This window comes from Carex rostrata, chromosome 3, assembly GCF_964058835.1.
Source record: "Carex rostrata chromosome 3, lpCarRost1.2, whole genome shotgun sequence".
NCBI classification, from domain to species: Eukaryota; Viridiplantae; Streptophyta; class Magnoliopsida; order Poales; family Cyperaceae; genus Carex; species Carex rostrata.
In genome coordinates this window covers 13,832,119-13,845,134 of record NC_135920.1, presented here as the reverse complement: position 1 = coordinate 13,845,134, position 13,016 = coordinate 13,832,119, and the positions used below count along the sequence as shown (strand labels likewise).

General features: G+C 34.2%; 1 protein-coding gene across 3 annotated transcripts in view; it reads left to right on the top strand.

Annotated features, from left to right (window-relative positions):
- The first annotated feature begins 9,300 nt into the window (after window positions 1–9,300).
- The window catches only part of LOC144551637 (myb-like transcription factor family protein), a 40,745-nt gene continuing 37,029 nt past the window's right edge, over window positions 9,301–13,016 (top strand). Inside the window, exons 1-3 of one of the 3 annotated variants that reach the window (XM_078299696.1) lie at window positions 9,306–9,811; window positions 11,508–11,716; window positions 12,090–12,799. In XM_078299696.1, the coding sequence (XP_078155822.1) occupies window positions 9,538–9,811; window positions 11,508–11,716; window positions 12,090–12,584 (978 nt within the window). In that variant the 5' untranslated portion in view covers window positions 9,306–9,537 and the 3' untranslated portion in view covers window positions 12,585–12,799. Of the gene's footprint in view, window positions 9,812–11,507; window positions 11,717–12,089; window positions 12,800–13,016 lie in introns of those variants that run through there. The other 2 variants (XM_078299697.1, XM_078299698.1) reach the window with 2 other exon arrangements.

Sequence of the window (13,016 nt, the reverse complement as noted above, 5' to 3'; positions counted from 1 at the left end):
CAGAATCCAAGCCCATCTGATATAAAATTGCAATGCACTGGCTTCCTTTAAAATTTGTGTCAATGCATAACAAACTAACTGGATTTGAAATTTTTTTTTTAAATGTTTGGATGCACTCCAATAATAAGTCTGATTCCTCTGCATTACTTTATCATTTGAGTTTGAATTCAGACTGTCTAATCAGAATCCAAGCCAATCTGATATAAAATTGCATTGCACTAGCTTCCTTTAAAATTTGTGTCAATGCATAACAAACTAATTGGATTTGAACTTATTTTTTTTCAAATGTTTGGATGCACCTCCAATAATAAGTCTGATTCCTCTACATTACTTTATCGTTTGAGTTTGCATTCAGACCATCCAATCATAATCCAAGCTAATATGATCTAAACTTACAATGCACTGGCTTCCTTTAAAATTTGTGTCAATGCATAACAAACTGACTGGATTTGAACTCAAAAAGGTAATCCCCCCCCCCCCCCCCCCCCCACACACACACCCACCCCACCACCACCACCACCACACACACACACACACAATACTAACTCAAGAATAACATTTTTTTTTAGTTGGGATGCGATCAGAACAATTTTTACTTTTCAGAATAGTTTAAGATTAACAATTATTCCGTTAAATCAATCAAATTATGAAATATTAAGATATGTCTTAAAAAAATAGTATTATTTGGAATTATATAATTCAAACAATATGTGTGAGGCTACGGTGCTATGCATAGGCATAATGGCTCGTACCATTGATTAATATCTCTATTTTCAAAGTTAAAAAAATTTAATATAAATTGTTTAACATAATCTCTGTATAAAAATGTAGTTGTATATCAAATTTTGTATTTTTTTAGAATTTTTTTTACTATATTTTGAAATGGATAAAAAAAATCACTTGATTTAAAAATTCCAGACCAATCAAAATAGTGAAATTCTACCTATTTAAAAAATAGTCAAATAATTTATAAAAATATAAAATTATGTTCGCAGGTAGGGCTGGCAAAAAAATTCATAGTTCGTGATTCGATTCGGGTTTGATTCGAGTTTAATTCGATTCGAAATGGGTTTGAATTGAAACGAACCAAATCAGGGTCTGTTCGAAATTAATTCAAACCAAACTCAAACCTAGCCTGGTTCGATCAAAATGAGTTTGGTTACTTTTATGGTTCGAATCTCATAATAACATCGGCCGTCTATTTACCTGATGAAATTAAAATCCAAGATAAAGAGTCATAATTTAACTTAGCCGACACTCCCTTGCTCTCAAATCTCAATTACCTAGTTCTCTCTCCACCTCTCCCTAACTCACTCTCCCTCTAGCTCTAAAATCTAGCCGACGCTCTCGGCGACTGGCTGTCTCTCCGGCTATCACTCCTCTCTCCGTCCTAGATGACTGTCTCTCCTCTCTCTTCGGTTGTCTCTCATAGTTCATATCAGGAAAGCCGTTTCTAATGTATTTTTTCATGAACAATTTTTCAACTTAAAAACACTCATTTCATAGTTCATACCGGTAAAAGGAAGTCATGTGAATTTTGTCCCGCGAGAAAAAATTAATGTATAAACTACCGGTATAACTAGGGCTGCTAAAAAATAATTTAGTTTGTGATTCAATTCGGGTTCGATTCGAAAAATGTGTAGTTCGCAATTAATTCGATTCGAAATGGGTTCGGTTCAAACGAATCAAACCAGGTTCGGTTCGAAATTAATTCAAACCAAACTCAAACCTAGGGTAAGTTCGGCTTGGTTCGATTCGTTGCCACCCCTATCGCAGGTATATTTTAGTACAAAGATCGTTGGACCGTTCAAATTGACTATTTAGACTTTAAAAATATAAATATTGATATGTAGTACGAATCATAGTCTCACTCCAAACAATATTTTTGTTATTTCTAGTAGGGGTGTTCATCGGTTTGGTTCAATTGAAACCGAACTGAACTAGGCAAACCAAAGTTATAATCCGGTTTCAAAATAGAACCGAACCGAACCGATTAGTATTGCAACCGAACCGAACCGATTAGTATTGCAACCGAACCGAACCAAAGTTTTATTTCGGTTTGTTCGATTTGTTTGATTCAAACTGAAATATATTAATTTTTTTATTTAAAACAATTGATTTATAACAAACCAAAGTATATTAAGAAATATAAAGCAATTGATTAAGAAATAAACCGGGGTATAAAAGTTCGGTCATTTTGGTTATTTCGGTTTTGAAAATTTCCAAACTGAAGTTATAATTCAGTTTTAAAAAGCAAACCGAACCGAACCATTAAACCGAAAAAATCAAATCATTTGATCCAAACTAATTTAGTTCGGTTCAAAACCAACTAAACCGAATCCAATGAACACCTCTAATTTCAGGTAGTTTAAAACTAAAACTCTTCTCTCACTTTGTTTAGATGAGCACTTCTTTTTATATAGGATTTTTTTTTATTTTTTGGAAACTAGATTATATAGGTTCGCCAAGTTTAATTGATAGATGGACACTAGGGTGTGCTCCAGAAGTTTAAGTAGAGAGGGAAAGGAGGAGAGGGGAGAGGACGGAAAGGGAAGGGAGAGGGGAAATTTTAAGATGCTTGCTCTAGAAAAATATATCGAGGAAAGGGAGGAACTGAATATTTTTTTTAATTTAACTTATATTTTATCTAAAATTACTAATTTACTCTCACATCAACAAAATTCAACGGAGGCGGGAAAGATATTACTGGTAAATACACTGGTGGGCCCCTTTTTCCTCCACTACTCTCCGATTTGAGAGGGACCAAATTGATGGATCTAGAGTAATAAAGTTCCTCTGCCTCGTTACTTTTCCCTTCCGTGTTTTTCTTGTGGAGCGAGTAACATGTCAATATTTCTCCGTCCTCCTCTTCCGTCCCCTCCATTCCCTTCTTCTAGAGCTGACACTACTCTTCCGTCCCCTCCATTCCCTTCTTCTAGAGCTGACACTAAATTAAGAAACGTGCAATGGATTTGGTGAATTTGTCATCCAATCGAGGCTTAACCCAAGCAGACATAGGAGGCCTAAAATAACATATTCGTACTGACATAAACAGCGTAGATTTGACTTTTTTACCAATAAATCATGAGTTCATCTTGTAGATGACTTAAAATATTCACTAATGTCGGCCCCAAACAAAATTTTGATTACTAGAAATATAAAAAATTAAATATTGGAAAAAAGATAGATTACATTTTGTTTCCATTTTATGAAAGGGATTGAAGCAATTAATTTTTATATAGACCAAATCAATAATTCGGTACCTATAGTTTTCGTAAGCTGCTGATATATCACAAAAATTTTGAAAAATATAAAATCAAATTATTAATTTGGTCCTTATGTAGACTATTAAAATTGGACCCTCCCATAAACTCGCATAAATTAAAGAAACCGAACAATTTGTAATGTTTTTTTAATTTTTCAAATTGTGTGAACATTGATGTGCTATTTGTAAAAATTAAAGATTGTATTTGATAGTCCAGTTAAGATTTTTTCAGACTTCTTAGCCCCTTAATCCATCGAACAACTTCTTAGTTCGCATTTTGTCCGAATTAAACCTTCTCAGTACTTATTTTTTCCCTAGCCCATTTTCTTAATCCAATTTTACTAAACAAGTACTTCTTAGCTCCACTTAAAACGTGTTTCTACATGTGAAGTCAAACGCTTTCAGATCGAATCAATCAATAGTTTAGTCGGCTTAAGGAACAGATTGGCTTGTTTCCATATATGTATAAAAAAAAAATCTATTTCTACTTTTGGTAATTTATATTTTATATTTCTACATAGAAAAAAATTGGGCCCAAACCTCTATTAATTAATCCTAGTTCCGTTTATCTCGTTTCTCCTCTAGAAATTGATTGGCATTTAATGTCGGTCTTGGAAGAAAATATTCTCCGTGGCAATGATCTACAGTAAATATGCAAGGAATCATTTCCAAGTTCCAACGTGACGTTTTGTTCCAGGAAATTGTTCTCGGCCACAAAACGACAGAAGCTTCTTTAAAATTTAGGAGACATTTTATGTTTATCACCCCCAAAAATTTGAAATTAGAATTTTTTCCTCTAAAATATTTGTAATGTCATAATTACCCTTTTAAATTTTAAAAACTCACAAATTTATTCAATTTATTGTCTTTTCTATTAAAACTCGTTTAAATATAAATTGATCATTTTAATCTTTATTTAAAAAAATATGTACAGTAAAGATATCTTTATTTAGTTATTTTTTTTGTATCTTCCTTTTATATTATTCAGTTTATTAATTTTAGTATTTAATTTAGAGGAGGGTTCCAATACCTCACACTTTTCATATTTCATATTTTATATTTTTGTTTTTAAAATTCAAATTGTCGATCCGAACCTTTCAACATGATATCCATACTAAAATATATTTGAGATGAAATTTTATAATTTTTGAAAATTGTTTACTATTTTTTAATATAGGTATTAAATTATTGTTTTCAGATCATGCAAAAATTGGTATGTGCTGGTATTGAGTCATCAGTCATCCTTGCCCTCAATACAAATGCACTGATTGAGTTCGAAGTGAGACCGGTGTATCTAGAGGAGAACTCCTTTTCTTTCTTTTTGGGAGAACTCCTTTTCTGTTTTATTGGCAAAAAGAAAGAAAACAAAAGAAAAAGGAAGAGAATGAGAGAATAAGAAGAAAGAAGAGAAAAAAAAGAGAGATGGAGAACGAAGAAGAGAAACATACCACATACTAACAACGAACATCAATATTTGTTTAAAAAGGCGGTGCTGCTTATATGAGAAGTCAAAGATGATTTTAAAATCACGCATGACTATGCCAGCTCCCCACCCACATCCTCCTATATATCCATTTTTTTTTCATCTGAGCATGTGTTTTTTTCTAGTGGATTTGGTCACTGCTCTCGGTGCTTCCGCTTAACGGATTTGATCTGGTGGATATGCCCACTATTTTTGATGCTTATCCCTAGTGGATTGAGTCACCGCTCTTCATTCTAGGGGCTCTTATTTCCCAAGACAAGCGGTTCATTTTTCTTTTCCAATTTTCTTGAGCTCTTCTTCTCCTTTTTGGCAATGGAAAAATTAGTGGAACGAGTTGCACATATAGTTTACCATATTATATGTTTGTGAGTTGTTTGTTGTTGTATTTGGTTTGTCATGGTCTTTCTTGCTCTCCCTACTTCTTTGAGTCTTTCTCTGTCATCTCTCGTTCTGCTTCTTCTTTTCTCGTCTTTCTCTAATAATACAGGAATGGATTGTGTCGCTTCCGGATACCTCAGGCTTACTTTTTTTTTCACCTAACATGTTTTGCGGATGATAAGGATGATTGTACTCACTCCTCTCCATCAAAGCATGAATAAATGTCAGGGGCGGAACTAGAAAATCCCGATAGGAGAGGCTAAAAATTAAAATGCACAAATTGAGACTAGTGAGAATTGAACCCAAGCTCTCCCCAAACATAACATAAGCTCTTTGTATACTAAAATTTAGTTATTTGAAACAATTTAATTAAATTTAGTTATGTATACTAAAATTTATATAAATTGTTTCAAATAACTAAAATTTAATTAAATTTTAGTATACATAACTAAAATTTAAAATTATAGTGGTGACTTAGTCACCTTTCGAATGGCTTTAGATTCGCCCCTGCCAGTAAGAATGGATGGATTTAGATTCATCGTTGCGCCTACGCTTTAATATGCAATTTAGGTACTACTAGATTTATTTTCTCTTTGTATTTTTTTTATTTAATGCTATACTTACGAACTTTTTGCAAGAAAAGAAAAGCATCAATATTTAGTTTTTTAAACGCATACGTTCATATAATATGCATAAGAACAAATTTTTTGACCGTTGTGTGTTCCGATACTATCTCTAAATACATCGGTCTAAACTCTAAACGCATGAATTAATTCGAACGCATGTTTTTTATTATGTTTCTACAGAGATGGAACAAAATGACAAAAACTTTGCTTCAAAAGAAGAGTTAAAAGAAGCAAAGGAGTTACAAATGAAAAATAATTTTTCAGAAGAAGAATCTCCTTCATATTATTCAGATTCTGAAAAATATTATTTTATGGACGATGTCCATTATCCTTTTCATGATTTCGATAGGAAATTAGTACACATTGTCGACCAAGTTGACGATTATATGTTTCAGGCCCGCTTCTGCAAGACTGATTCGATAGTAACGTGCTATAAACTGTTGGATAATAATATCCAATCCTTGATGGGGGGTCTGGTAAGTAAAAGTTCATTTCCACATGGGTTATGTACTTGTGTGTGAACGTGTGGATCCGGAAAATCAATTAGCTTGAGAAACGATTAATGCATGCATTTAGATGTTATTCAGAAAGCATGCAATAAAATAAAATAAAAAAACAGTACATGTAAAGTTGTCAAGTATTTGAAATAAAAAATATTGTTGTTGAAAAATAAGGATACATTAAAAAAATGATGATGCGATTGGTCAAAAGGTGCAACGAATTTAATATTAGATATATATCCAAACAGACAATGTGCATATGCCATATTGCCATATGGAGTATACAAAATAAATTCAATGAATCTAGTTATCTAAATCTGTATGACTTTTTCTTTTCATTGCATGCAGTATCCACGCCAAGGGCAACCAAAAATGTTTAAAACAAAACTATACATGCATATTAGCTGGCTTTTAGTACAAATTCAAACCCATAGCTTTAAATAAAATACATTTCCTAAATGTTCAGTTTTTGTGATGATAATGTTATGTGTTGTTTTTTGTCGCCTCTTCTTATCTGTTTGTTTCGAGGTGACTGTCTTGGACTGGTTGATTTAGTTTTTAGTTTGGTTTTGATTCAGTGCCTTCTTAGTTGATGGGTGACCGTTCAGGTCCGGTCAGTTCAGTTCCCGGTCTGATTTGGATTCAGTGTCTTTTTGGCTGTGATATGCGTACAGAGGAAATCATCGCTAAGCTCCTATCTCTCTAATCAAGCAAGGATGAACAATTTGCGTCCACAAGATGCACATACCCCTGTGTGTTTTTTGTTTTCTTTAGCTGTAAGTTTTTCATAGACACTAGTTGTTTCATCTTATGTAACAACTATTTTGTAACTTTTTCCTATCAATGAAACTGCCTATGGTTTTCAGAAAAAAAAAAAAAAAATACATCTCCTAAACACGCGCGAATTATCAATAAGCTACAACATGATTGTGGGAAACTAATTAAATCTGGTACTCGATTGGTACATGATTTCGAGGTGAAATTTATTATTATACCAAATTACCTATAAATAAACAGTTGAATTTTTAAATATTTGATTTTATGCAAAAAGAAAAAGTGAAATTATAATTTTCGGCTCGTATAATAGTAAATGTCCTCTGAAATTATAATTTGTGACGCAGAACAATATCAATTATTAGCAAATGTCCTCTGAAATTTAATTTAAATTGTAACAGTAAAATAAGTTATGAAATTTGTGGCAGAAAAAAAATCAGATATTAAACAGATACTAAATATTTCTTTGTTCTTTTGATTCGTGCAAATATTTTTTCGGAGAAGTTTTAGTAATCAAACTAGCTGTTGCAGAAAAACAAACTATAGATAATTCAACACACATTTCTAATTTGTGTATTTTTTAAGGGAATAATGCCACAAGACTTCTAAATTTTTGGCACCTGTGATAAATGACTTAGGGTGTTCAAACGGTTCGGTTTTTAACTGAACTGGAAAATTTCTGTTTAAATGGATCGGTTCGGTTAGATTTTGAATAGCAGGCTCTCAACACTGTTGAATTTTTTCATGCACGAATCTCAACATAGATGAACGGTTAGGTTTTAAATAGCAAGGTTCTGCTCTCCTATTTGAAGAGCAGCAGAGTTCAGCGCAAGATTAAGAGGGATCTTGCGGCATTATATCTTTATGTTAATGTTGTGTGAAGATCTATCCACAACAGATTGATTTAGTAAATTTTGACAATCGTTTTTATATCGAGCTAATAAAAAAATTAATATAGAAATTTTTTAGGTATTTTGTTGTTATGTAATTTGAGTATAATTTGACATTTTAAAGTTCAAACAGCTGATTTGAAGTGCTTAACACGTTCTCTGCATTAAAATATGCTCGGAGATCAAATTTGATATTTATACAAAAATTATACTCTTTTTATAGAATTTTAAAAATCACTATTTTAATATGATAAAAAAAAGAATAAAAAAAAAAAATCTGAATATAGTGATTTTCAAAGTCCTAAAAAAAGTAATAATTTTGTTAAAAACACATTTTTAATATGAAGAACATGTTAAACACTTCAGTCGATTATTTAACCACTTGGAGCTTGGCCATTGTTCATCAATATGTATAAAATATAAATTTTATTTTAAATATCAGATTTTACAGTTATTAAAATTTTTAAGTTGATTCTTTACGCGCTATGTCATAATATATGACTTTTGACTCAATATGCCGTAAAACCCTTTTGAGTCGTCTGTTCACAGATTCTAGCGAGAAATTATGAAAAGAAAATTCCGGATCTTTAGGGTCAAAATCAAACCCAATAATCCAACCGTGTGATAGTCAAAAATGAGGTTTAATATCACCCTTAAACTGGGATGATTGGTGAATCCAACCAACCGCTTTGTACGATCTGCATGAGGTGTTCTCTCTGTGCCCTCAAATATCCACTTCCTATTATTTCGGGGTCCGGATCCCCTAAAGTAACCCAACTTTTGGGTTTTCGATCAGGACCGTCTGATTCAAATCTGTCGCTTGAGATCACTTCCGAATTCGGATTAGTTATTTGGGATGTGTGCAGTCCACTTTGGATGGATTATCACGGATTAGAATCGAACGGTCCGGATCCAAAACCCAAAAATTGGGTTACTTCACTGGATCTCAACTTATTATTTCGCGCACTCGCAATTAAAGAAATTACTTTGATTTGTGTTGTGGGATAAATCATAAATCTCGTCATCCACAAGCTGTTGCTAGTCGTATATACCCACGCGAATATCCGCCACGTGGACGGTCCTCGTGGTTTCCGGGACACATCTACTGGTCCCACCACATTATGCTTCCACCCGGACTAAACCGTACCGTACGCACCGTTAACTTTAGATAGGTTAAGTAACGGTGTAGAGATATTGACGGAGAAATGTTTGCTTCACGCAGAGCACTCGTGATATACTTTATTATGTCTTTATTGGTCATGTGCTGCGTGAAGGCAAAATAACTCTGTCCATAGATTTAACCGTGAGTAACGTGTTGAATAAACAATCCGTTTTCGGAATGTTGAAGATAAATCTTTATAATACAATGCACCAGGTCCAAATTGAAAATATCTCCTGATCCACAAAGCCCCCTCTCTCTCTCTTCTTCCGCTCACCACCAACTTTTATCCCTTCTGCCATCTCTTGTTCCTGAATTTTTTTTCTCCAATCGTGAAATTCACCTCACCCCTCTCAAAACCCTAACCCTAAATTCCCTTCTTAGCAACCCTACCCCTCTCCTCTCAATCTCTGATCACTCATCCATTGCATCTCCGACCAAGCTACCTCGGCAGCGGCGGAGATGACAAGGCGGTGCTCTCACTGTAGCCACAACGGCCACAATTCGCGAACGTGTCCAAATCGAGGCGTAAAGCTATTTGGCGTAAGATTAACAGATGGGTCGATAAGGAAGAGTGCGAGTATGGGGAATCTTTCACTTCTCGCTGGATCTAGCGGCGGCGCATCGCCGGCCGACGGTCCAGAGATCGGCGGAGCCGGAGGGGCTACCGCCGACGGTTATGCTTCCGATGATTTTGTCCAGGGATCATCATCGAGCTGCCGCGAAAGGAAGAAAGGTTCTAATTATTTTTTAATTTATTGTTTTACCATTCATAAAGTAAATAACTTTACAATATATAATTATTTGGTTAGTCTTTTACTGGTTTGGATTTTTGGAAGATCAGTTTACTTCCCTTCTGTCTTCTGGCCAAGAGAGAGAGCATTGTGCACTTTAATATTGCTATTGAAATAATTCGTGGGTTTTACCTGTGAGATAAAAAGGGATAATTTGGAGATCGGGAAAATCTAACTCAGAGTGTTTCCCACGAACAGATTTGTAATTGGGTTTGCTTTGGCTCAAATTTTTGACGATCATGCTGCTTTCGTTCTTGTACTGGTTTTTAGATCTCTGAATGCGAGTATGCAGAAATAATTTTGTCCTCTAATTGTTTTTTTACTAATAAGAACTAAATCCTATAAATCCAATAGAGACAGGAGCAGAGAAAGTGACTTTTCTCCTTTCACTTTTGTTTTAACTGTAGAGCACACTATTTGTAATTAAAGGTTAATTTTTTTAGGCCCCAAAAAATCTGAATAATTTAAAAATTGTGCTGTGCATGAACAAACTTTTCGTCAAATTTTGATTTATAACTGAAGACCTGTTAAGTATCTAATTTTGATAATGCAGAAAGTTACATTGCTATCATGTTTATTTTTCAGTTTATTATCTTTCTTGTATCTTTGCCATTATAAATTTGAGTATTCTAGTAAGCCCCCCAAGGTAGTTCATGATCTTGATCTATCTGAGGAGCCCAGCCATCTGTGATCCAAATTATTCATCTTTTTGGAATTCTTTTTGTATAAGATGAAGAGGTTGATAAATCCATTATTTTGGTCGTTTCATTTGTTAACAATTTGGTGGTTTCATATGGTTACTTATCAGGGGTACACATTTCCTTCTTTTAGAAATCTGTAATGCAGGGAACTTTGTAACACTTGTTTCACATGGAATAGAAGTCTATGGGCATGATTGCAGTCCAAAACAAAAAAAATTACGACCACTTGATCTTATACAAAACAGTCTGAAAAAAATGAGAAATTTGGAATGAAAATAGTTGGCTCATCAGGTAGATCAAGATCAATGGATCAAATTTTTTGTTGGAAACCATTTGAATGGACCTTTCAAGTTAAGATCACAAATCCCCTTGGTGTGTGACTACGCTCATAGCTTCATTCATAGAATTTTGTATTTTCCTTAGTCACCCAATAGTCGGTCATTCCATTTTTTTTCATTAAATGCTTATGTTTCTATAGGTTTTAATGCTCAATAGGCAGGTTTTTTTTTTTGTTTGTAAAAAGAGATAGCCAAGGACCAATGATACCCTGAAGGAGCTGAAAAGTTTGAAAGGGATCATTATTAGATTTTTGACACAGATCTAATTGTATATCCTATCTGGCTTTATAGGGGTGATTTTGAAATATCATTCAACACTGATATGTCCATATCACTTACTTATCAGGCATATGCTACTGGAAGCACTTTTACAATCATGTGCTTCCACAGTATTTTATGCATTCCTCTTTTATTCTAATGTTTATGATTTAATTATGTTGCAAAGAGCTGAAGAGCTTTGTAATCAAATTTTACTGATGTAAACTCGGTTTCAGTGATTGGTTTTCATTGGCATGTAAACCAAGCAAGGCAAGCGCTTAGCTTGCATAAATTACTGTTTCCAGTACTAAGCATCTGTTACTCAATGGAAATTTGAACAGGGGTGCCATGGACAGAAGAGGAGCACAGAATGTTTTTACTAGGGTTACAGAAGCTAGGGAAGGGGGATTGGAGGGGTATATCTCGTAATTATGTCGTATCGCGGACCCCCACACAGGTTGCGAGCCATGCCCAGAAATATTTCATTCGTCAGCAGAACATGACACGCCGCAAGCGCCGCTCCTCCCTCTTCGACATGATCCCTGATGAGGTTATTCATCTCTTGCTCTATAATTCTCACTTCCATACAACTTTGCAATTTGTAATATACCAATTTATTCTTAGTTCATTGACATCAATTCAATTTTAGTGGTACATGAAGAAAGAAACTTATTGTAGATAAGATGAGAATCACTTTATAAGACATCAAACCTGAAACCAACATTAGAAGAGTTAATTTCTTTGTTGTACATTTGAAGGGAAAGGAAGCTTCTGAGTTCTATTTAGTTTCATAGTTATCTTAAAAATCTAGCAAGATTCTACAAAATTTGTTTGCTCAATCATTATATAACAGGATTTTTTTTTTGTTAAATATATAGATTGTAATAAAATGCTCACACATTTTTTCATTATTCTATTAAAAGCAGTCTTTAGATCTGCCACCGATGCCAGTTAGCCAAGAACCAGAAGCACAAATAAATAATCAATCCACACAATCACAGACCCACCCTGTGACAGGCCCACTGGAAGAAGAAACTGAATCAATGGACTCCTCCAGTAACTCTCTCCTTACCGAATCTACACCAAATGTAGATGCTTCTCAGGCTTCTTATCAGGGAAACACCTCTGGCTACCCTCCAGTCATCCTTCCTGCATACTTCTCTCCATTCCTCCAGTTTTCTTTACCTGTCTGGCCTAGTGGTACTGAACCTGTGCAACAGGAGACACATGAGATTGTGAAACCAGTACCAGTGCACTCGAAGGCTGTTAATGTAGATGAGCTGGTTAATATGTCAAAATTGAGCATAGGAGAGACCAACCGAGAATCTGTATCGACCTCTCTTTCTCTAGGTCTTATTGGGAGCTCAAGTCGACAATCAGCTTTTCATGCAAATCCACCTACAGGAGCTCAGGCATGATTCAGATGTTGCTTCTGCAGTCAGGTTTCTATACAGAACAAATTTATTAACTGTGGCATGGTACCATTTGGTGTAAGTTAAATGTTATTGTTGTTATTAAAATATATATTTTTCATGTGCAAGTGAAGGAAGGCAGACCTTGCTCTGACATGACATAAAAACATCGCTGTAGTAATTGATTAATATTTCCGTCGCTGATGTCAGTTATATTATTACATGGTTGTCTTTGAAAGTTAGCAATTTAGTATCGTGCTTTGACACTGCGTTCAGATATTTATTTATAAGCTATGTTGTATTTTGAAGAGTAGCTTGTATATGAGATCCAAGGAGGAAAAAAAAAGGACTTTAAGTAGATTACATATTTGATTTGAATGTATTGCATAGAGTGAATTCATTTGGTTCTTCAGTTCTCTATGAAACAGGAAATGAGAA